This window comes from Ceratosolen solmsi, unplaced genomic scaffold, assembly GCF_000503995.2.
Source record: "Ceratosolen solmsi marchali unplaced genomic scaffold, CerSol_1.0 scaffold13, whole genome shotgun sequence".
NCBI lineage: Eukaryota > Metazoa > Arthropoda > Insecta > Hymenoptera > Agaonidae > Ceratosolen > Ceratosolen solmsi.
The window spans coordinates 890,951-917,260 of record NW_011948418.1 but is presented as its reverse complement, the minus strand read 5'-3'; the positions used below and the strand labels follow the sequence as shown (position 1 = coordinate 917,260).

The 26,310-nt window shown below is 27.9% G+C and overlaps 1 protein-coding gene across 2 annotated transcripts in view; it reads right to left on the bottom strand.

Moving 5' to 3' along the window:
• LOC105360084 (WD repeat-containing protein 47) overlaps positions 1 to 26,310 on the bottom strand; it is a 119,046-nt gene that overhangs the window by 66,570 nt on the left and 26,166 nt on the right. The window contains exons 2-6 of one of the 2 annotated variants that reach the window (XM_011496875.1): positions 10,602 to 10,880; positions 9,846 to 10,266; positions 8,658 to 9,127; positions 7,958 to 8,100; positions 6,817 to 7,189 (exon numbers count right to left, since the gene is read on the bottom strand). In XM_011496875.1, coding sequence (XP_011495177.1) covers positions 6,817 to 7,189; positions 7,958 to 8,100; positions 8,658 to 9,127; positions 9,846 to 10,266; positions 10,602 to 10,861 — 1,667 coding nt within the window. In that variant the 5' untranslated portion in view covers positions 10,862 to 10,880. Of the gene's footprint in view, positions 1 to 6,816; positions 7,190 to 7,957; positions 8,101 to 8,657; positions 9,128 to 9,845; positions 10,267 to 10,601; positions 10,881 to 26,310 lie in introns of those variants that run through there. The other variant, XM_011496870.1, reaches the window with a different exon arrangement.

Genomic DNA, 26,310 nt, shown 5'->3' with positions numbered 1-26,310 from the left:
AATTCACTATATTTTATTGTGGGTCAATGACTGCAAACATTTTGCGATGCGATACATTTACATCGACACACAGCAAAATACGTAAATATGATGAGATTTTCTCGAAAGCCTTAAAATAATCTCCTTTTCAGTACATTTCGTAATATTTTTTTTAGCTTTTCTTCGGTAAAGAAACATCTTTCCGGTACGGACGGAAGTCGTTTATAATCCGAAGCGCGAATACGCTCATGGGGATTATGGGAAACACGAATGATTTGCTTTCATCAATATTGAAATTGAATTTATCGATATCGTTCTATTCAACTCTATATAAGGTGTTGCTTCATGCATTATCTTAATGACGAACGAATAATACATATTTATATTATATTTATAAGTATTAGAATGTGTATAAATACAGTAAAGTTAAGTGAAATCCGTATAAACATCTAAAGAAAATATAACATTTACTTTTATAATTATTCGTTTTCCTATAGCTGTTTTTTTCAGTTATGCTGTTCAGTTTTCCAACATCAGATAACGACAATCTTCTAAGAAATACTTTTTTGATATTTCCATAAAAGTATTTGCAAACTATATAATAAAAATTTCAAATGCTTACAATATGGAAAAATATTAATTATTATACATTTATAATAATAATTATTATTATTAACACGATCAACAATATATCATATATATTAAATTATTTCATTAAGGAAGTAGGGCGTGAAATTTGTACCAAATATATAATTAAAATTCAAAATTAAAATATATATTCAAAATATGTATTTATCCATTATAAATGTGAGCATTTTTGGTTTATTATTCTCTAAGTGTGATAACATATTTTAATATATCTTAAGAATATATTTTTAATATTATAATATCTGTTAATATCAATTAGTTTTATATTTACAAGAAATAAATATATAATTATGACAAATTAATCATAAATAACCATACATTCTTTTTCTATATCACTATATAATAAAGAAATTCTCAATGTAATAAATTGTATTTGAAAATAAAAGCGAACGAAGAAAGTTCAAAATTAAACGACAAATTTATGTAAAATTATATTACAAACATCTGTCCTTACTTATTTTCAGCATCCGAACGTTAAAAATAAATGAATGTCAATATCACATAAAATGTTAATGCGACATTTAGATCGAATCATTTGAAAGCTTAAAATGTACAAAATATCTATGAATCTATTTATTTTACAAGGAAAAAACTTTATTTATTACTAATCTTTTATAATTAGATCGTTGTAAAAATTGAATTAAAATAAATTTACCATCACTAGATAATGCAAAAAAAAAGGTATAAAAAATTAAACTCTTCTAACGAATGTTCCGATAAAACAAATGTTTCTCTCCAATAATATAGTTTAATAATAATAATGGATACCACACTAGGATATTACTCATTACCGCGTGTCTTTCATTCATCCACCGTAATCACACTTTTTAATGAAACGATCGACCAATGGACATAAAATACCTAACGAATAAAGCGAATTCATAGCGTTCAGGCATAGCTTCGTTTGAATCTCCTAGTGCGACATCTGCTCAATGACTCCATTTGCCGTCATCCAAAATCTCCCCTTTCTTCCCTTGGACGTCCGAGGGCCTCGATCTAATGCTACTGCCCACATGCTCAGCATCAGACGCTCAGTGCGCACTTGTAATTAGTTACAGTATGAGAAAAAGGAAAAATATTACGGCCGATAAATGAAGGACTGTTTGGTAGGCTGGGACGACCCGCCCGGCGGTATTTACGCTTTCGCGTTTTCATTATACTTTGTTGGCTCAATACTTCATATGTCAGTTTCAATATTATTAGCTGATGATTTTCTTTTTTCCATTCTTTAGATTAAATTGAGCAAATGAATAAAAAAGATGAATGCACCGGCTAATTTTCATAGCAAATTGTGATTTGATTACTTTGAAAAAGGCGACTGTTTTATGAGGTAATAAATATATGAATTTCAAGAATGACATTTTGTATATACTCGATTTGAAAATACCATATTTTGTATTAACTTAATGATTTGTAAATAATGGAAATGCTACAATTTAAATCTAACGTATAGGCCTAGAAATCTTGTCATAATTAACAAGAAAACACTTAAGGTATTGATATTATGTAAATAAGAAAAATTAATTTTAAGATTCTATTATCTTCAATATTATTTCTCAAACGGCTTTATACTTTAAGTGAAATTAAATAAGTGCTTTAGATAAATAAGAACTTTACGTAGAAGTTTTATGCTTAAATGCCTCCACTAGAAGCTTTAATATCTTGTGAAAATATTTGCTGTCAACTATTCAGAGATACAAATGAAGTAGACATCAGGTCCAAGAGAAGTGCCAAGAAGAATGAAAATCGAGGATAACGAGCAATTAGCTTTTTTATCAAGTGAACAGGGCGCACAAATTGCAATCAAGAGGCGAAAAACAAATGGGCAAACGTCCAAAGTTATGGTACAACAGAGCGTACATTATACGCATAACATACAAGTAAATACGTTTGTCGCTTGCTAATGGACTCGGCCGATGCTTAAATCGTAAACATCTAAGCTTACCATAAGTGAGGGGATCGTGTAATTTTCCAAGTTCATAAACAAATCAGTTATTTGCATTGGATTATTAGAGACATTGAATTCAGCTTATAATACTTAAAGACTGCTTAGATAAATAATTTTTACATGCTACTGGATAAACAATACTATCAGATATTACTACATTATCAATTGAAACTCGTTCGTAATTAATTGTCTTAAAGAAATCTGATTTTATAAGTATATTGATGCTCGAGCTTATTATTATTACAAAAAATGTCAAAGTAGTATAACAAATCCTATACATATTATTTAAATAAACGTATGCAATTTATTACATATACATCACACTTTTCGAAAAATTCCTCAAACTAATTTAAAGAATGTTAATTTGACCATTTACATTCGCACATTTGCACCTCTATGCCCTTCCATTTATTGGACATTTATTCCTTTATGATTATATATGCACTAACGGCACAAATTTTCTATTGTTCTGTCAACATGTATATATCCCACTCTGTCTTTTTATTATGCTTTCTCTCCCTCTTGCTCCTCTTTGTTCCTTCTTTTTATCAACATATTTTTTTCTCATGTTTACGACGATTGTTAAATAAATCACTTATTACTCTATAATATATAACCTCTTGAGGTCATCGACATTCACAGTTTTTAAAACATAAACGAGTTTTACTAATTAATTATACACGATATTTCAAAATATAAAGTACTAAAGGAAATATAAACTTGATAAACATGTTTGTGTATTAACATGTAGTTAATGTTATATTATAAAAATATTAATGAAGTAAACATCATCGCATGATAATTATTCAAGCTATTCTGTCAGTATTGCAAATAATTAACTTCGAATAAATTTCAATCAACTAAAATTATATTCAAAATAATATAATTCTTATAATCTAGTCGTATAATTGTAGTTTAATAAAAAGGAGAATCCTTTTTTTCTCCTTGCAAAAAACAACAAAACAAAAAGTGAAGATTATACATATATTATACATCTTTAATATAACGAGTCTACATCTTTTATAAATGAAATTAAAAATAAACGACATTAGTTTAATAAGATTATTATTATCTTCATTTATAAATAATAATAAATACTTCATATATATCTGCTATAAAATTCAAAATATATACATGTGTTTATGTGTTTTATATTTTTATGTTTATATATAATTTATGCATATATATATATATATATATATAATTGTTATGTTAATATTTATTAATTAGAATTACTATCAATTGTATAAATAAATAAAGATATATATATGTAATATTATTATTATAATGCAGGAAAACATTGTTTCACGAAACGAAGAGTGGCCAACCGCAATAAAAGCAAAGCAATAAAAATTTGGCTCAACACCAGCTCCTAATTCTAGTATTCTTACTTTCATAGTGTATAGTTTGCTGCTTCTACAATGTTTTTGTATTTCGAATATTTCAAACTGTCTTTCAATGCAATAAATATTAAATTTGATTACATGTTTTTGTAATATCAAAAATTTAGGAATGGTTATAATTACGTATAACTATAAGTATGAAATATATTTTGGTATTCAAATATTATTATATTAATGTTTAAAATAACTTTTTAATCTTTAAAATTAAAAAATGAGTGATTATTAAAGTAATTTGAATCATTTGTATTTTTAATTACATTCGACGATTTTTTATGTTGTAGTGGTGACTATTGTATCTTTTTCATCGTGATTTTATCAAATTTTAACAATAATTTGATCCTTTCAATATTTTTCAATTATACTCGTATTTCTAGTACAGTATTGTTTGTCGTCTTGACGAACTTGATTTTTTAATGATCCATAAAATGATAAAATGATTTATATAAATTTCACTTGTTATTAACTTCATAGTAATTAAAATTAAATATTGCACTTTTTAATTAATAATCAATAGAATAATTTAGTAGTGTATGTAATATTATATAAGATATTTTAAACATGTAACGATAAAAATAAGACATATTTTTATTGAAAATAACAATTAATGTTCTTGCCTGATAAAATGTTCTTCTCTTAAAAAGAAAAAAAAATGTATAATGTATTATTAAACTCGTAACTAAAATAATTTACATACGTAGTCATAAAAATATATTATAATTACTTAACACAAATAGTTATAAACAAATAAACAGATAATTGCGTATATATTATACTGCCATGGTAAATTTAATAAGCATACGATTAATCAAATTGATTAATCAATAATTTCAGAGAGCTTATATGATAAGTTAAGAAGGGAGTTAAAAAGGTGTACGGTTACAATATTTTACTCAGAAATAATTCAATGCTTTTGCTCCTGTGTTCGTTTGGTACAATGTAATTTTATAGTTTCACCAAGAATAAACGCTTGATTAATTTACATCCAAATATCTTTCGACTGAGTCATGCAAAACACGATGTGCGAAGCAAGGGAAGGAAGTAAAGAAGGAAGAATGGAAGGAAGGAAGGAAGGAAGGAAGGAAGGAAGGAAGGAAGGAAGGAAGGAAGGAAGGAAGGAAGGAAGGAAGGATGGGAGGAAGGTTGGAAGTAAGTAAGAAAGAAAGGAGGGAAGGAAGGATAGATGGATGGAAAGAAGGAAGAAAGGAAGAAAGGCAATAGTTGGACATTCATATTATAAGAGTGAGTTGCGCACTTGACATTTCGCGCCGCGATAATTTTAGCCCATTCAGGGAGACGTTTAGAGGCTCGGCCCTATTGCGATTTGTTCCACGCCATGATGCTAAACACGCGCGCTGAAAGTCATAAGAGGCGCCGCTAAAATTCCCAGCTTCCACTGCTGTACGGATTCATTAATGTCGCGCGACGTCTGCGGGTTAATAAAGACACTATAGAGATGCGAGTGGACCGGACGTTTATTTACAGATAAGGTGCCAGAAACACGATATACAATGCGTTTATTAAGTAAAAGTTATTATTATTATTACAGCGACTTTTGCGCGTCGGTCGGCCCTTTTAATAATACATTTTTCACAAAAAATTTTAATCAATGCTTTGCCAATATCCAGCGATATTACTTCTTTCGTATTCTTTAAGTTAAAATTACAGACAATTAACTCAATTAAATTAAATTACGATTCGCTTTAATTTGGATTTGTTTTATTAGCTATGCATGTCTCATTTACCGATGCGCCTCTATTTACTTTTATTAATCCGAATTTGACTCTATAATCGCTGTATTTCATTATGCAATCATTTTAATCGTATCTGGAATGCAATGATGGAGGTGAATGTTCGCCAGTGGAAATAATTTCACTCTCGCTCTCCTTGTCTTTCAATCTTCCTAGGGACATTCCACTCAGAAAACCTTGCTATTTTCATCGACGACTCGGCGAACGTCTAGACCGCATACAGTAGCTATTTTCGACAATATCTTAAAGCCATAACGAGAAAGAATTAATGCGAAAATTCAATATTTCCTTCGGGAAACATGTGGAAACAAAATCGACAATATTATTTATTAATTTATTTATTTATTAATTTTTTTCTTTTTTTTAATAACTAATAAAAATTAAATAATAATGCTTGAATAACTAAGAAAAAGTATTGACGCGCGAATGCATTTTATAATTCAGGTTTTTTGAAAATAATTAAAATTAGGTAGCCAAAGGTAGCGCTATCTTTTGTGCTAATCAAATAGCATTTTCTCCCGGACCAACGCAGAAGGTACACAGTTAGGCAAGAAAACTCAATGACCGACTGAGCAAGTTTCTAATGCATCCTACGATTAAGGATAATGGGGAAGCAGAGATACGAAAGATAAATAGTTCTATGTAAATATTGATCGTTAAGAAAAATTTTAATCTTTCTTGCCAAATTCTCACGAGAATTCTATAATTTTACAATATATATATATATATATATATATATATATATATACTTTTTATATCGATGCTGTAGTAAAGTAAATGTCGTGAAAGCCTATTTTATGAAGTTTCAACGTTTCACTATTAATTGGAGTAATTTTAATTTATTGGTAAAAAATTTCTTGAACTACGATCATTCAAGTATATAATATTAATACATGTAAGCGAGTTTATAATCTTCATCCTGATTTTGATTTTTTAAAACACTCTCTTAAACATTCCGCGCAGCATCGCAAACATATAAACAGAATTAATGCTAATCATTTTAACAAGATAAAACTGACAGCCATTAAATGGGCAGTTATATCATCGGTAATAAAGCTCAGTCTGAGAGAATAACTTACTGGAGACTTACCTTTCAGCTTGCACCCTGTTATTTAATGCTTGTCTAAGCGACATTTGTCGCACAAGTTCGTCCCTTTCACGTTCCTTCTGCTCTATCGTCTCCTGCAGTCTTTGTTTCTGCTTCTGGTACTCCTTGAAAAGATCCCCGTTGAAGCTATGCTCTAGGTTCTGTTGTGGCTGTTGCTGTTGTTGTTGCTGGTGGTCGCCTCCGGCATAGCCAGGTTTTACGGGACCAGTTTCAGCTACTTTCGTTGCAATGGCGTTCGTCGGCTTTTCCGCAAGGGAGTCGCGTCTTGAGCTTCGAGCTGTGGATGGCGCCGGAGATTCTCGACCCGGTAATCGTCGCTCGGGCGTCGATGCTGCTGATGGATCTACTTTTAGAACTGAAATTAATAAAATTTACCTATACAGAATTTTTATATCTTATTTTGCATGATATGTATCTTCGACTTTGAGTATATTCGATGCTTCGACATTATTTTGACTCATTCTTACATCTATGTACATACGAAGATTTATGTAATCCCAGTTAATAAACATTAGTAATTGCGAGTCTGCATTCATAATGAAGATTAAATATTTTTGTATAAATAATGTAAATAATGTAATTATAATGTTAAAAAAGTTTTTTCTCGATAATGAACGATAATTATTTTTAATTAATTAAGCAATGTAGTTGGGCGATATTTGCGTACTATTAGATATTCATTACCACAAGCATATTGAAAAACATAAATTAGAAATAGTAATTATAATTGAATGAATAAATATTTTCATCGTAAGAATTAGATAAAAATAATATTCCTTTTTTACTTGTAATGTATTTAAAAATATTACTTGCACATTTTAAGAATTAATAATTGTTTTATAAAGCATGTAATAAAAAATTTAATTACGATATCCCAGATAGCTCTTATTAATTTCAATTCGTAATGAATGTAATAAAGAATGCCATTAATATAATATATAGTCGATTATATATACGTGCAACCGATTTCCATGCTCCTAAAAATTGCATATAATCAACGAGATCTTTGCACTGAAATTTGTTTTCTATTATTTTTTCTCTTTTGTTTTGCGCAGCTCCATTGTTTCCCCGACAATTAATTAGCTTCTATCATTTATAATATGAGATAGAAATTTAAGGCCACCTTCCGGGCTCTTGGAATGTCCTCTGGTTCTCGGTGGCACCTTAGGCTGGTTTGCTGAATTTATAGTCTCCTGTATCGAAGGTAACTGCTGAAACTCGCCATAACTCGAGCTCAGAAACACATCGCCTTCGTTTTCAAACAACCTGTTGATACAATAATTTACATTAGTTAGTATTTAATACTTCTTTTGCAGTGATTCTCAAGTGGTCTTAAAAAATAATTACTCTAATTAATAAATCGACGTGTTTACGATAAGTAATAATGTCTGAGAGTGTCTGAAATTCTATAAATGACAGTTACATATTCTACTTACTGGAACAACCTATAATAAATAATAATTTACTATCAAGTCAGTTAAGATAAATAAACAGACATTATATGAATGTTGCGAGCCCCCTTTTCAAAGTCAATTAAATGCCGATAAAGCAAGTTTAAATTACATGTAGGAAAAAGCTCATAATAATGTTGGAATCACTGTTTATTCTAATGAACCAAACATGATTATAAAGTAAGTGTAACCTCCTTTTTCAACGAGTACCAATAATTCATCGTGAAATTGAAGGAAACGCGTAACTTGGATTAGCGAGACAGTAAAGCTTAAAAAAGTAACAATATAGTCGTGCGAAGCCTCGTATTCTGAATTTAAGTAGACAATGACATTGCAATTACAACTATTATTAACTCGAGCGCTGTGCTTTACCTATCAACGCTCGTGTTCATCAGCTTATTATTTTTGAATCCCGTAAGATGGAAGCTGGCAAACGAGCTCCTGGACATCAGCGGGTGATTAATATCACCAGTGGATAGTGCCATTAGAGCTGCCGAGGATATATGCATATTCTTGGGTCCAGGACTCCTGGGGCCAAAGCTGGACTCAAGAGCAGGAACGAGACTCCGCGACATCATGTCAGCTGCGGAACGCGGCCGCGTAAACGGCATTGCACTGTGGGGGAAAGTCTTTGGCTTTATGGGGGTGATGAGCATGTGCTCGGTCCAGGAGGTCTCGAGGGAGGGCCTCTCCAATCGTTCCACGTCGACATTAAGGGTGCGTTGGGCAAACGGTACAGCGAACGTCTCCGAGGGGATGGACTGCAACCAAGACAAGAGGCTCAGGTCGGAATCATTGAAACCCACCGAACCATCCAACAGTTTCGAGAAGCTCATCTCCACCTATAAAATCATAAAGACTCCAATTATACTCCATACCTCGGAGGTCTTTGGTCGGATTAAGATTGCCATTAAAATTGCTTGCTCCAGAAATTTCTGTATATTATTATTATTCGCTATAGTGTTTAATCAGATTCTTATAAAAAGTATTATTTTAATGAAGTTTCTCTTATTGATATAATGTTAAATCTTATTTTGATGGACCGTCGATTAAAAGCAAAATACTTTAAATAATTTGTGAATATATATAGATATTATGATTAAAATATACAAATTACATAAATTAAAACAACTCTCTTTGACATTCCATATTTGATATTAAATTTTTCTACATCGTTAGTTTCAATTCCTTTATTAACCATAGATTTGCATTAACAAGAATTAACTATTAAGAATTTATATTAGACAAGTAAAGCACAAATCTAACTATTAAATTTCATCTGATCAAGTGGATCATTTTATGGCTATTCATCCAATAAAATAACATACATTGCAATTAGCTAACTTGTAAAATTTATATTTTAAATACGTTAAACATGTACTTCCTGGGTATATTCAAATTTTTCAACGAATCCAATTATCGTATTACATTCGAATATTTTCCGTAAGCAAGATTTCTTAAAAACTAAACTACTTATATATATATATATATATATATATATATATATATATATATATATATAATTAATTAGAAAAATGCAGCTCCTGATAACATTGTTACCTGTTCACTCTCCTTAGAGCCCGTGGCCTTGGTCTGGCAGTAATTCACGCAGGACTCGTACAGAATACCCTTTATAATGAGCTGTATAAGTCTATCGTTCTTCGCGACCGTCACCGAATGATTTAAATCGCTGCTCTTCCTATCACCAGGCAAGAATTTCTCCACCAGTGGATGAATCTCACGAAAGCACTGGACCCTCGCATTACTCGGATTCCAATTCTTGTACTGCAGATGATCGGTAAGCCTTGGCAAGGTCAACAGCAGACACAAGCTGCTGTACTCCTCCTTCGTCGGCGCGAATTTTTCAAGGTCACTCAAGACCTTGACCACCTCCTCAACGGCATTGTCGACACTACCATTCGAGATCACGCCAAAGATATTCGCCTCCGACTTAATGCACAACAGCTCCACGTATTTATGCCTGACGATATAAAGAAGTTTATCAAATAAACGCACTAAAAATTGTTCAATCGTCATGCGATATCTCTGTATTATGAAAATTGGGTAAATTTACTTATTCTAATATTGGATATGTGAAAATTTAATCGAAAGACGTACGAGCGACTCTATTAAATATATAAAACGTATGAATAAATCTCCTTTGCAATGTTAAATACTTGTCGAAGAATATTTTTAAAGAGACAAAACATAGCCTACGCTCCTCTCTATCGCGACAACAGCTGCCGCAGCCTTTAATCCCGAGGAAGAAAAATGTTAATAAATTGCAGGGCGATTGATAAGTCACGTTGTGCTCACCTGAGTATGGAATAGGTAAATCTGCGCATATCGAAGTCCGGCAGAGCCTCGAGGGGCTGGATGAACTCGAGCACATCGTCCCATTGGCCGTCGAGGATGAGCTGCCGCAGGAAAAGCACGTCGTCGCTGTACTGGCCATTAATGACACCCGTCTCTCGCTCGAGCGATAGCTGCGAGATGTGGAGGTCCCGGCCGTGGAGGAACTCGAGGGTGAGTCGCACCACGTCCTCCTCGCGCAGCGTCAGGTGCGCCGCCGGCATTACGTAACGAATACGCAACCTACGCATCAACCAGGAGACACACATTAAGGCTTCGTCGTTTCATCGGAATTTTGCACTGTCATTGCTCTTTGCCACGTGATAATGCACGTGGATATATAATGCGTGCCCGAATGAGCACACCTGGGGCCGTGTGTGTAGACGGCTGTCGACCGTTTTAGTAAATATGAATTTTTCATCGGCTCGTGCTTGTACGAGTGTATTGGTGTTGTAGGAGCTTGCCGGAATGTTGCCGAGGGAGAATACGGCAATGAAAATAAAAATAATTTCAAGCCGAGTAGTCAGTTATTACGTGTTATTGGCGCAGGGTGTGACATTTCAGATCCGTGTTAATAAATTTACATTGATAAAGTGTGTCGAAGGCTGAAGCAGCTTTAAACAATTGCTGCTCGAGCTCATAATTTACAAGCGAAAGTGATTTAATATAAAATTTGGTCGTGTCAAACGCTTTTCAATACGCACAGATAAGATACTTTATAAATACCTATTCTTATTCACGGAACCGTGTTAAATTATCGATAGACTTTACGCAATAAGAATTTTATATACACGCTTTTTTAGATTTATCGCAGCCTCGGATTAGCGAATTTAAACTTAATTAAATCCTAACATCTTCGCTTCACATCACAACCGAAGAATTGTAATGACCAAATTGAATAAAATAGTAAAGCGAATGGATTCGAAATATAGCAGTGTAAAGTGACCGTTATTATAGTTTGCGAATTTATAAATGAATGACTCCCGATTATTCATCGTGCAATCGTTGAAAGTAAATTTAGGCCAAGGAGTCTTTTGTACATTAATCTATTTTATTATCGACTTGAATTATAAAATAATCAAGTGTCCAATTCGAACGATAATACTATGTAGATTTTCTAAAAATTCAACGCAAATGATCAATGTTAATTAATCCATGTTAAGCCATTGTGGCAATTAACATATATAAGCGACAATATATAACATATATTCCGAGTCATTACTTCCCTCCCTGTTCATCGACATTTCATCAGCTCTCACTTAAATTACATTAAAAATCTTGACACGACATTGGCAGAACAGCCACTTCCATCAAATTACCAATGCAGCAGTAATTAACGAGCAGTCGCTAGTTGATAGCAGTCGCTATCAATGAGAAATTCACAGCCACTCTCGACTAATCTTGAAATTCATCTGCGCTCATCTATCGGCTAATCATCGGTAATTCCTGGCTTCCAGCGCGAGATGCGCATACGTAACAATCGACGCAACGTGGAGCAACGAACTCCCGGCACCGCGATGCATTATTGCTCCCCTCCCCCCACCCATTCCATCCATTTACCTCCTTTCCTCTCTGCCTCGCTCCCGCGCCGCGCACCCACATCGTCGCCACCACCGCCACCACCACCCTCTTCTCTCTCCGACGACTTACTCAAACCAAACGAGCTAGCGACTTTAACGAGAACAACGTAATAATGGCGACTTCACGGCGCAGTGCTGTCGGAGCATTTTCGGCGCGAATTCTCGGTACAACTCGCGCGTCGCAACTTTCCTCCCCGAACTCTCGACTGACTTTTCGCTCATTTTTCACCAAACTTCGAAACCCGCTGTTTGCGACTTCTTCCACCATTGCCACTGGGCTTTTGCATTTTCCCTTGCGCCACGTCTTTCCCATCGGCCCATCGCATAGCGTTACAACTCTCATTGCACAAAAGCTTTAATTTCAAAATTACATTATCGCGTCGAGTGTGAAGCTTGGTAAGAAAATCATTTATCGATCATTTCTATAATATTTATGTAATTTCAACATCGAATGAAAAATATCTTTGACATTGTGTTTTCAAATGTAATCGAAGTAACGATTAATCAATTAATTTAACACACTGTGGTACTATTTAGGTTACGAGGTGACTTAATTCTACCTTCTTCCTTTCATTCGAATACGAATTTCCATAACCTTATCATTCGTAATCAATGTTCCATCCTAATTGTCTGAAAACTTCATTTTCATCATTGAAATATTTTTTAAATGAGAGAAGAAAGACGAACTTGTGATTGTGAATATTTTACGTACGAGCATATAAAATTCCACTCGATAAATCTATTATTAACATCGTATGGATTAAAGTAGCCTAGTTCACCAAAAAATTGAAACACACTTTTTATAACACAGTAATCCAAATCACTGGAAACCGAATATTATTATACGTTTACATTTTTTAGATCGATCTAATTAAAAAAAAAATAAAATAAAATAAAAAAAAAAAAATAAATACTTTTCCAATGTGTAATTGTATTTCAAGCACAATACTTATAGGATTTCGTAAATACTATGTTACATTATCCATATAATAGAAAATGAAATTAAAATAAGTACTCAAAAGAACAATGAGTGCTGACGAGTAGAAAGCCCGACCGGAGCACTTTCAACTCGACTTCACCGTTTCACGCCTCGGAAATCACTAGTCAAATTTTTCTGCCACTTAAAGAGGCAACCTGTACGAATCACCAATGTCAATGCACATCTTATTAATTATTCAATACAATCACTTGCATAAATTTCCACTTTATGCTCCTCAACTTTCCAAGCTATTCATATATTAAAATGGCCAATAATGGTGGCTGATGCTGCGAGACCGATCATAAATTTATTTCGAATGAATTAGGATTTCTTTAAGCACTCTTGGTAATGACGAATTTTTTATTTGATTACGCTATCGTTTATTTATAGAATTTTAATTAAAAAATGAAAATTAACATAATTTTGATTACAGAGGAAAATGTAAAAAAATACAGTTCAGATTGCAAAAATTGCCAAGAGAATTTAAAAGAAAAAATTATTTCAAGGTTATTTGTACCTTGACCTTTACAACGGGTAGAAATAAGCAATGAATTATAGTACAAGAGAGTAAGTACCTCTATTTACGGGCACTGTAAATATTATTTCTCTTTCATTGTGTGTTTTTGCGTAAGCACGAGCGACCCCGTATATATCGTGCGTGCTATATTATTTAATATTTATAATCGATATAATCGATAATGCGAATAATAGATTATGATTACGGATAAAACATTAAGACCGTTTTCATGTAAAGATTTATTATCTATTTTAAATAAAAAGAAAAGAAAAAAAGAAATCTATTTAATATACAAACGATGTTTATTTATTTTATAATTAAAAGATTAAACTACAGATTAAATTAATAAATAAAAAAAAGTAAACATATTATGTTATTGAATTGGAATTAATTTAATACTACAATATAATATGTTTACATTAATTTGTTTACTATCGCGCTCTCATGCTATATTGTCCATCGATGAAAATTGAAAAAACATAACATTTCTTAAAATTGATTGCTCAAAATAATATGAAACTTTAATTCATAAGAAGTTGATTACAGTTACGTTAATATACGTTTTACATAATTTAACGGCTGTCGTTAAATAAAGTTAGAACTGGTTCATAAAGTGACCTCATAACGTGATGGGAATAACCGTTTTATGAAAATATGATAAAATTCCTTGAGTATGTGTGAGTGATTAATATTTTCAACTATAACATTTTCATTTTTCTATATTCTTCTCTCTCTCTCTCTCTCTCTCTCTCTCTCTCTCTCTCTCCGTTTATCTGTCGTAGGTGGTGGAAGGGGTGTGGGGCTATGTATGCACGTACGAGGCTAATAAATTATAATGTAAAAAAAATTTTATGCGTGTGTTTGTGTGTTTTTCTGGGTATAAGCATAAAAATATATTTATTCGTACTTATACATTGAGAAAAGTATTTATAATTAATATATTTTTTATATATTATATTCAACAAAATTTTCAAATAATTTCGACAATAAAACAATTTTTGCGTAATAAATTAATAAGATATTATTTTTATAATTTTTTCATTAATAGCATCCAATTGTATTTAATAAATTTAAAATTTTATTACAAAGAATATTGACCGAACGATGCAGTAGTAAAACTTGTACTCAATCAATAAAACGGTAGGACAGGATACAACATCCACAATAAACCTATAAAATGAAGTAAATGAAATTGAACCAACGAAATACACTATCGTTGATCTATTTGTTTAGAAAAAATATATTATATATTTGAATAGAATAAAACTATTTGTTATAAAAAAAAAAAAAAAAATAAAAAAAAAAACTGTTGCATGTAAAGATCATCGTAAACTCGATGGAAGTAACACTTTATCTATGAACTTAGGACACATTCGATGCAGATTTACAACACATATTAATCATTTTAGAAAATATATAGATCAATAAGTAAATTTTTATAAATATAAAATTCATAAAAATAAAACTTGATAAATCAAAATGACTATTTACATATTTTTACAAATACAATAAAAAAAAAAAAAAAAAAAAAAAAAAAAAAAAAAACAATCCTGCTATTTTTTGTTTACTATAAATATTATATTTTGAATGAGTAAACTATTTTTTCGATCTTCGGAATGCTGTATCGTACTTTTGTCTCTTCATTTTAGAATATACGCAATGGCACAAATATTCGCGTAACGCAATTTCCAAAAAGTTCAGCGTCAACAAATTTGTCTTAACTGTGATATGACCCAGCTAAATGTATTTGATCAGTCTCACAATTACAACTGAACTGTGCAGAGCTGCAGGATTTAATATGACTACTGCGACATATATTCTTGTAAGTTCAGTAAAATTTTAGTAAGGTAGGAAACTACCAAAATATATAATTTATCCTTTAATTTATTATAATTATTCAAATAAAAAACATTCGTTTATTTATTCTGTAAAAGTTTTATCCAATGTAAACATAACTAATTTATAAATTGGAAATTTTTATTTCCTTACAAATTTCAATTATTTCTTATGGTATTCTTATGTAAATATTCGAATTGAAATATTGAATCGAAATATATCGGTTGCTCATTTTGTTCAATATTAATATTAATTCATAATAAATAACTCTATTACACTTATAGAAAATTACGAAATTAGAAATAATTAACATGAAAGCCAATAAAATGTCAGCTAACTTTTTCTAAATTGTAAACATTTATGTATATTTAAACTATTATCATTAATTAATTAGCATTGTACTAAATACCTTGTACTAAAATAAATGATATGTTATATTCGTTATACTGAGATTTATCAATGGAGTTATTAATATAATTTAATAATTGACAAGAGATAAACGTTTGAAATGAGTAAGAGGATTTACATTCACAAGGTAAATTATTATTAAATAATAAATTTCTTTATACACTATAATAGAATGCTATATAAGATTTAGGTTAAGTACAATAAATACAAGATTTGAAATTCAGATAATCTATAACTTTAACCAACATATAATAAAACATTTAAAAGTTGCATTGTTTTCTTTATCTTATGCATTTAATTCATTCTGCTTATTTAATTTTTATACGTAATGATATGTTTTGAAACTAAATGTTTATTTTACAACTAAAAAATTTTTAAACGATGCTAAATGTGGCTATTAACTAGTATTCTGTTTTTAACGTTTTGATTAATGAATAAATTTAATATTCACTTGACACAAGTCAATCTTCGCAGAATAACGTGAGCTGCATTTTGTATTACAATCTCAAAACAATTTATAGGTAAAATATCTTAAAGTTCATACTTAAGGCATGATTATGTGATTAGAAATATATGATTTGAAATATAAATTCTACATATGAGATAAAGATTTTACCGAAAAATTTATTATCAACAATTTATTATCGGATATAATGTAAGAAAATTGTTGTTAATAAAATGTATCCATTATAAATTAATTTGCTTCCTTTTTATAAACTTAGCGATACTATATATAAGCGATATAGTTATAAATGAATTATTATTATTACTAATAATTTCAACATTATATATAATAGATTTCTGTTCATTTAATCAGAAGTTTTTAATTACAGGGATTGGCAATAACTATTTTAACAAGTAGCTCATCTAATGGTAATTTGGTAGTACCATCGCATCCCACTTTATTGCAACATGTAAGTTCAGCTTCACCTGCTTTACGACACGTAAGAAGAAATGGTTTTGATATAATACAGCTTTAATTATTGATAAAAACGAAAAAAATATTTAGTAAATATTGGAACTATTTAGTAAACATTTGTCTATAAAGTTATATATAAATTTTATAAATTTCTTGTTGTTTGTTGAAATAACTTATTACTACGAATAAAATGGGATTAATAATCATTTTAAATGGTTGAAAAAAGTTTTGTATGAAACAGAAATTAAATGAATAATAAATTAAAAAACCCAAATACAAGTTTATATTCATTTCTTATTTTATTTGAAATTACGTATGTAGAGACAGTTATTTTCAGATAAAGCTAGAAAATAGATGCAGAAAAAGTCAGAATATTGAATATAGCATTGATAGTGCATATTTTAATAAAAAAGAATATAAATATTTTTTAATATAAAATAAAATAATACCATATTATAGTATTGTATAATACGATAATACTAGACTAGAATAAATATATACATAATTGTTCTAATATTAAAATTAATATATTAATATATCCCTATATTTTCAAAATAAAAAATAATTCAATTAAAAACTAAATTATTTGAAAAAATCTCTAACTATAAATAATTGAAAAAAAAATTACTTTATGTTTATTTAATTTTTGAATTACGCTAAAATAACTTATATATTCGTAATATCTTTAAACAGAATTTTTCATTTTTAAAAAATTGCTGCGCTATTAACATCATACAATCATTTAAAGAAAAATATATCCATAAAACGCAAAAAATAATGTGTTTGTATAATATATATATATTTCATATTTACAATTTTAGCATCACAATTTCAGTTGCTATTATTGTAATTACTGAAATTTATAAATATATTTCATTATAATAACCTATAAACACGCTATTAAATAATATATAATTGGACTATAAACTATTACATAAGCAGCTTAATAGTTTCCATTTTACTCCACCAAGATTGCTAAATTTTCAATTTAAAAATCCATATTAATAATTTTTATTTTCTTATAGAATCATAAACTTGCAACTGTTGTAAATCATGTCGGTCTCAAGAGTTTATCGAAAGGTTTACATACTAGAATTCCGATTTTACCTCGTGTACCATTATCTGTTCTTTCAGTAGGAGCAAAATTAAAACCACACTTAGTCCATTCAAAACCTTTGACAAGTCCGATATTACCGGTATCACGTGTAAGTAAATTTAATTAAAGTCTTTTGCAATCATAATATCCTCTTTTATTTACACTTATGCATGTAAACGTTCTGTACTTTTTAAGGTAACCGGTGAATGATGCGGTCGCGCAATATTGCAAATATTATATCTGAATATTATTTTAAACTTAAAGTCTCTTTACAGTATCTAATATATGCGTTATTTCTTTTAAAAGAGATGGGACTCTCGAGAATTGAATATTATTAATGGCAAATCAAATTCATGATTATATACCTAAATTTTATAAAAAAAAATGTTATCAAATATTTATATAAAAACATATTTTATTTACTTTAAAGGTCTTTTGTTAATAGCAAATGATAAATAAAATAAATTATTAATAACGAAGTTACAAGAATTAAAATATATAAAGAACGTAAATTTTTGTAAACATGGACCTAATAGATAGGTTTAAACCTTCTCGATTCGTCTATTTCAATGTTTCTTTAATTTTTGGTTTAATACGCTTATTGCAAAACGACATCTAAAACGACCGTTCTGTTTTAATTTTTTTTAATTAATCATTAAAATAATGTTTCTAATTCTTGGAAATATTTCTTATGATTATATCTTAATCAATATTGCTTTTATTTCCTTATAATTTTATTGATATTGCTATATTACTATATTTTTTATTACTTTTTTTATTGTTTTGTTATTATATATTTATAATTTATAATATAATTCGTCGAGTAATGAAAAACATAAAATTTGGCCAATTTGTGAAGATAAATAAAAAGTTTCTCCATCTTTCTTTTCGATTAAAATAATATTTTACATAAATATATACTTTTCACTAAAAAATATCTACTATTAATGTTGTAAACAAATTTTTCAACGGTTCTTTTCAACTTTATAGTATGTTTCATAGGTATCGAAAGTTTCAATGTTCTTTCATGAATGTTACGATAAATACATTTGCATTATTTTTTTTTTTTTGGTAATATTGTCAATCATAATTTTTTAGATCTAGAAGAATTCATATTCATGTATTGAAATATTTGTGCATGTTCCTTGGTATTAAAATTCATATTATTCGGCTGGTTGCTAAATGATTTAGTTAAAATTATTTACTACTAATAATGCCAAGGCAAATGACAATTATTCTGATTTTAAACTCTTCAAATTTACACTATTGATAATTTTTGTAAATGTTATGATTTATTAGATTCACCTTACATTTATAATATTCATAAATACTATAATTGTAATATAAATACAAATAAAAACAAAAATACAATAATTTCAATTACATTGAAAATTATATGGTTCAACTCTATATTACTCAATGAAATGTTTCAATCGTACATTTTCACCCATTTTTTTTTTTTTTTTTTTTTTGTCAATTATTCTATCGAGATATATTTAATATTCACTAGCCGTAAATTACATATATCATTTTAAAAACAATTTATAATTATACTATATTGTTTACAATTTTTATTGCTTTGTACCAAATACGACCATTAGCCCTATTAACATATATTCGTATTAAAATTCTTTTAATTTACATTAATAATTGTAAGTAATAATAAGTTATTTGTCAAAAATTTCACTTTTAATGTAAAATGGTGAAACATTAAACAATTAACACGTTAAACTTGAAATAATTTATTTAAATCTCAAATTTCTAACTGTATGTATTATAATATTCCATTACCTGTAATCTTTTACATTATGTGCTTTCTATTTAATTTCTAAATAAGAATATATACAGATAATGTATACATAATTCACACAAAAGATATAAAAAATTTATAAACAATATAATTAATTTAAGATAAAGTACTTCAATTTTTGTCAAGAAAACCGAATCTCGTGTGCAAAATTTTACAATTATTTATATACAAAAATGAACTAAATAATTATTTACGTAACTTTAACTGAATCATTGTTACTTCACTTAGAACTTATATATACAAACTTAATAATAATAATTAAAAGATCTTTGTTTATTAAAATGAAAACTATTTCAATTATAATAATTGATATGGCAATTAAGATTTAATTAGTAAAAAATCACGTATTTAATTTACAAATAATATAAGAATGAGGCAATTTTATCACTAAAAATATAAAAACTGATTTTTAAATTTATTTAGAGTTAAAAATAATAATTAATTTACGTATAGAACTATTTAATTATTTATGGATATTAATATAATAAAGTATTCAAATACGTTCACGCAAATAAAAATAAAATATACTCATACACATTCCTGTAACTTACAACTTATTATTACATGCTATTCATTTTGCAGTTGTCACAATTAAATATACGATCAGCCGATATAAAAAATAAGACGGAAAAATCTACAGATCAACAGCCTCAGCATATGAAAAATGAAAGTAATGCAAAGATTGATCGATCAATTGTTTCAAGTACAAGTGGAATAAATAATGCTTCCAGTTCAAACAATAAATCGTCCGGTATATAATTCATTTATAAATTTGGTATTTAACCTAAAAATGTGTTTCTAATATATTTTTTAACATAAATTTATATAAAAAGAAACTTCATTTTTATAGATTTAAATGGAAGTATGGACGAATTAGATTACTTAAGTAGAGCTGCTAATCCAGTCGATGTATCAGAATCTCAAATTATAATTACAACTAAAAGTAATCAACAAGAATTTAAGTATAAATTACAAAAGGCTAATTCAACTTCTTCGTCTAATCGTTCTCACAATGTAACTAAAATATCCGATGATCAGGCGACCCTTGTACCATACAAAATCTTATCACATGATTCTCTAAACAATAATGCAAGTATATAAATTTTATGCGAAAACTAATTGGCTATTATATAATATGTGAATTTATGACCTTTTATATTTCAGTATGAAAGTGAAAGCATTGCTACTTCCGCAGGTAATAAAATGAATGATTATCTGAGAGTGATGAACGTAAGCCGAAATTTTCATAATCCTTCTTACCAATCAAATCAAACTAAGCCACTAATTAACGTGTTAAATGATTTTAAAAAATCGTTATCACAATCTTTATTATGGCAAAATGGAAAGTCGTCTATCCAACAAAATAATAATAATCAAACCTTACTCAATTACAATAATAATCTAAATGATTATACATATGAATACAATTCTAATTCAACTAACAGATTATGGAATTCAACAACCAATGTTACTGACGATGTTACGAAAAAAATCTTTGATACTACTGGTAATTTTGGCAATATTGCATTAACTTTAGAAAATGGTGAAAACAATAAATTTGTTGAAAATGGATATCCTTTAGAAGGTGAATATCGATCTCATCTACAAAGTGGATACCCCTCGGCATATCAATCACAAACGTTTTTACAAAATACATACTCTACAGAACATCAAACTCAGCCTTATTCACAAAGCGGATTCTCGAATATACCTGGAATAGCTAATATAAATCCTCAAGCAAATATTGAATATTACAACAATCGTGAATTAGAAAATCAACCTTTTTATAATGTTGGTTATTATCAAGCGAATAATCCACCTGCATCAATTTGGAATCCAGCAGTTAATTTAGCCCAGAATATTGCACACTCTGAACCGGACGTAATATTAAATCCAACAAATCAATATTTAATTTCAAGAAGATATAGACAAATGCCAGCTACAAATTACGAAAGATTATCTGTTTTAGGACAAACCTCTTCGATAAACAATCAAGAAATTAATTCCGCAAGTTCCATCATAAATTCAGCCCTTAATTTAGCTCAGAGTATCGTGGGAGGAGATTATAAAAAAATTATACGTTCCAGTATAAATATGGGCACGGATATTAGCAATGCAGCAAATAGAAATCGCGTTGATTCGCCACAATCATTTAAACGGAATATCCCATATGAAAGTATTTCTAATTCAGAAACTGCATTTTTTGATAAAAGAGAAAATGATGTGTTAAAGTATAAAAATAATGAAAATGATAAGATATTTAAGACAATAAATAGACTGCCTAATATAAACTCAAATTTAGTTGATAGTATCGATACATCTTCCATAAATTCAAATAATATAGAAAATGATACGGTCCTTACATCAATAAACAGAAATGCATATTCTCACAAAAGTATTCCAATACAACAAACTAAAAATTCAGGAATAATTTTGACGCAACAAGACACTCCCAGTCATAGAAATGAGCAGATGCTTGGATCTCCAAATATCTTAAATATAAATAAAAATTTAGCTACTGACTTAGCTACAAGTAAAACTGATAAAATTAGAATTACTTCTCGGCCATATATGACAGAACAAATTTGGAATTTAGCAGCGCCATTATCAACTAATATTGGAAATACCGCAATAAATCCTAGATTGCTAGAAATCAGACGAATACTTCGATCACCATATAGAACTGGAACTTATTTAGGTGTAATTCCATTAAGAACATTATATAATCATGTTGGTGAGATTGGTGATACATCAAACATACCAAAGAATCCTACGCAATTGGGTCCAGCGTTTCTATACTTAATATAAGTCAGAACGTGTCGAGAATTTAATTATATTTTTTTGTTATTATTTTTTTTTTTTTTTTTTTATAAATTATAAGATTACTTTAGTATTAAAGATATTTTTACATGAGCGTTAGAGTTCTTTTTTTTTTCTTTTTTTTAAATATTTATGTATTACATAAATTAATAAGTTATTTGATTATCGCTTTATATATATTTATTTGCAAATATACATCACTAAACTTACTCATATTATTTATAAATTACTATTACTATTACTAAATACCAATTACTTTATAGATAAGTTATTAATACATCGACCTTTATTTGCTTTTTTTTTTATCGAAAATACATTAATGTATTTAATAAAAATCTAATTTATAAACTATTTTATGATTATCATTACTTTTATAGATGATGAATTTTAATTTCGTTACTCACTGACAATGACAAATATTCAATAAAAAGAGTATTTTACCTCGACATATTATTATAAATAATTGTTGTAGTTGCTTACACGTAGTTGTAAAATTTTTATTATCAACCTATATTTATATCATTTAAAAAAACCATGTAAGTATACAATTTTCAAAATAAATAATAAATTCAGTTTCAAAATTTTTTCTTATTAATGCTGCTATGTAATTAGCTGCTAAAAAATATTTTCTAAGGAAATTTAAAAATAATTTTGAATAAAATCTCACTTTTATTGAAATTTAAAACCAAAATTTCAGAAATTTATTCGTAATGTAAAGAACGATATAATATACTACTCTACACCGATATTATCTATTTAACTGTAAATTGAGAGAAGCATTATTTATTTATATATTATAGTTTTTAAAACATATTGAAACACAGGTATAATCGAACTACAAATATACGAGAGCATACGATAAGTGTAATGTGTATAAAATATTCGTAGGATTGTCTATACAAGCAACATTCACAATATATTTAATGCGACTAATTCTGATTAAGTAGGATTAAATTTATGTATATCCTAATTTTAACTTAAATAATTACGATTTTATTATCCAAAAATTGAAACTTGAAAATAAAAGTAAAAAATAATTTGACAATAGTATCAATATTAATTTTTAGTAATTACAAATGAATACATGTGTATAAACAAATTTAAAAAATATTGTAATAAAATATTATGCTACGTTAGAATATTCGAAAATATTTAAAACTAATTTTTTACTGCGAATTTAACATTATATGTTTGAGATATATATTTATTTTTCTTAAATATTTATTTTGTGCTTTCAATACCTAATTATGTAATTTTAATAAACATTTATAAAATAAAATATCCATAGATATATTAACCATTATATATTCATTTAGGAAACTCAGTATATAAATTTTAATACTGAATCGTAAATACCGAATTACATTAATTTTTACAATACAAAAGGGTTTAAAATGAAAAAATGTAAAAAAAAATAGTGTATTAAGTTAAAAATCTTTGTGTACAAATTAATATTGCATATATGTAATTGATGATAATGAAAAATTTTAAATCTGCATATTAATCTTGTAATTTTATATTTATTCTCTGCGTCTTTCATTTAATTTACTATTATAATTTTATTTAATATGTGCTTTATATACTATTTATGTAAAGAAATTATTATTATATAAGCCTTTAAAAGTAATGTACAAGTGTAATATAACTAAATAAATAATATAATATTTATATTTTTTTTTAATTCTTTGAAAAAATAACAATAAAAGTCATTGTAATAATAAATAAAAGTTCTTATAATAATAAATTATATTTAATATTGAAAATATTTTTAATAGACATCGTCTTTTCAAAATTGTCTGTCGACTTGTAATATTCACAATCTTCAGTACAAACTAACGAAACTTTTTCACACTGAAGCTCTAGAAATGGATTCGAGAAAGACTCATTGATCGAAAATAAACTGCTGTTTTTCTCTAGAATATACCTGCAGTAATCTTCTGTTACTACTGCACATGAAATTCAAAGAGATTTAAAGATCATTAATATTTCAAAAATCGCCCACAAACCAACACATAAAAATCTTATTTTCAATAAAAATATCATTCATATATATATATATATATATATATATATATATCTGTAATTTTATCAAATTATTTATTCTACGATTTTCGTTAAATAAGAATAAAAGTGAACAATCTTTATATTTTATATCTTATTTATATTCACATAATAAACAAACATAGAGGAGAGAAAGAGAAAGAGAGAGAGAGAGAGAGAGAGAGAGAGAGAGAGAGAGAGGGGGAGAGAGAGGGAGAAATGAAAATAATAATCATGTTTTGGTAAATTGTATTATTTACATCACTCTTAAATTAATTCACATTCAACTAATATCATTTTATAAATTTAGAATTAAAGTATATAACAAAAAAAATTAAATCATACATACTACTAACACTATTCTACTATAATCATTAAAATTGCTATTATATTCAAATATCAACAGAAATGATTTAAACCTGATTCCATGCAAAGTTATGATAATCAATATTTTTAGATTATTCGTTTAATTTATAAAAATACGCTTTGTAACTATTTAAAAAATAGATTTTCATTCTTGACAATATTTTTATCATTATAATTAAGTGGGTGATTGTATTCAATTTATTCCAAATATAAATTTTATTAAATAAATTCATCAAATTAAAATAACTATTTTTTAATATTTTGTTGAGATAGAAAGTTAGATTAATTTATATTTACATTATGGATAATACTTATTTAATATTACGAAATTCATAATGAATAAGTAATATAAAGTGAAAATAATTTTAAATAATTTATCGGGCAAAAGGTAATATTTAAAAAAAATTAATTTGATCGTTATTTGTTTTTAAATACTTTTCCTAGTATTCTTTAACTAAGTTTTTGTTATAAAAACCAGTTATCAATATAAATATCTTAAAGGAACGTGGTATTTTGATAATTAGTATTAAATAATTCATATATATACCAATAATTATACTGTTTTATGGATACTTTGATAATTTTAAAAGAAATATGATTAGTTTCGATCAAAAGTTTTTCACTAGAATATATCTTATTAATAAAATTATTTAACGAAATTTATGAATATCTTAGCTACTTATTTGAAGTAATAGCTTTACATAACAGACTAATTGAATATAAGATATTTATTGCTTATCAATAAATTTATAATATAATGTAACTAATTATATTTAATGAACGACTGTCCTTTATAAATACAATTTAAATTAATAATCTAAATATTAAATAACTTAAATAAATATGGAAAATACATTTAATTTAGAAGTTATAATTGCGTAAGACGTAATATGTAATATTATTACGTACTCTTAATAGCCATTATTAGTTCAATTTAGACATACAATGAAACTATTTGCCAAAGATTAATATCCCCTTTTTTTTTTAACAAAACAAAAAATCTTTCCTATCCTTCAGAAAATTGGAATATATGTCAAAATATATTATACATTTCACGTTTAGTTCACGTATTATAAATATGAAAATCTTCTTAAGTTTATAAATTTGAATAAATCTAAGTACCTTATACAAATATTATTTTAATCAATTGTTGTTTAAAAAAATAAAATCTTTCTTTAATGTGCCGTAAATTATGAGTTAAGTGATTAAAGTAGGAAAAATATTTTAATAGTAAGAAGGAAAAGTGATGAAAATAACTTAGATGAAGGAATTTTTAATTTTCAATATACAATTCTTTAAAAT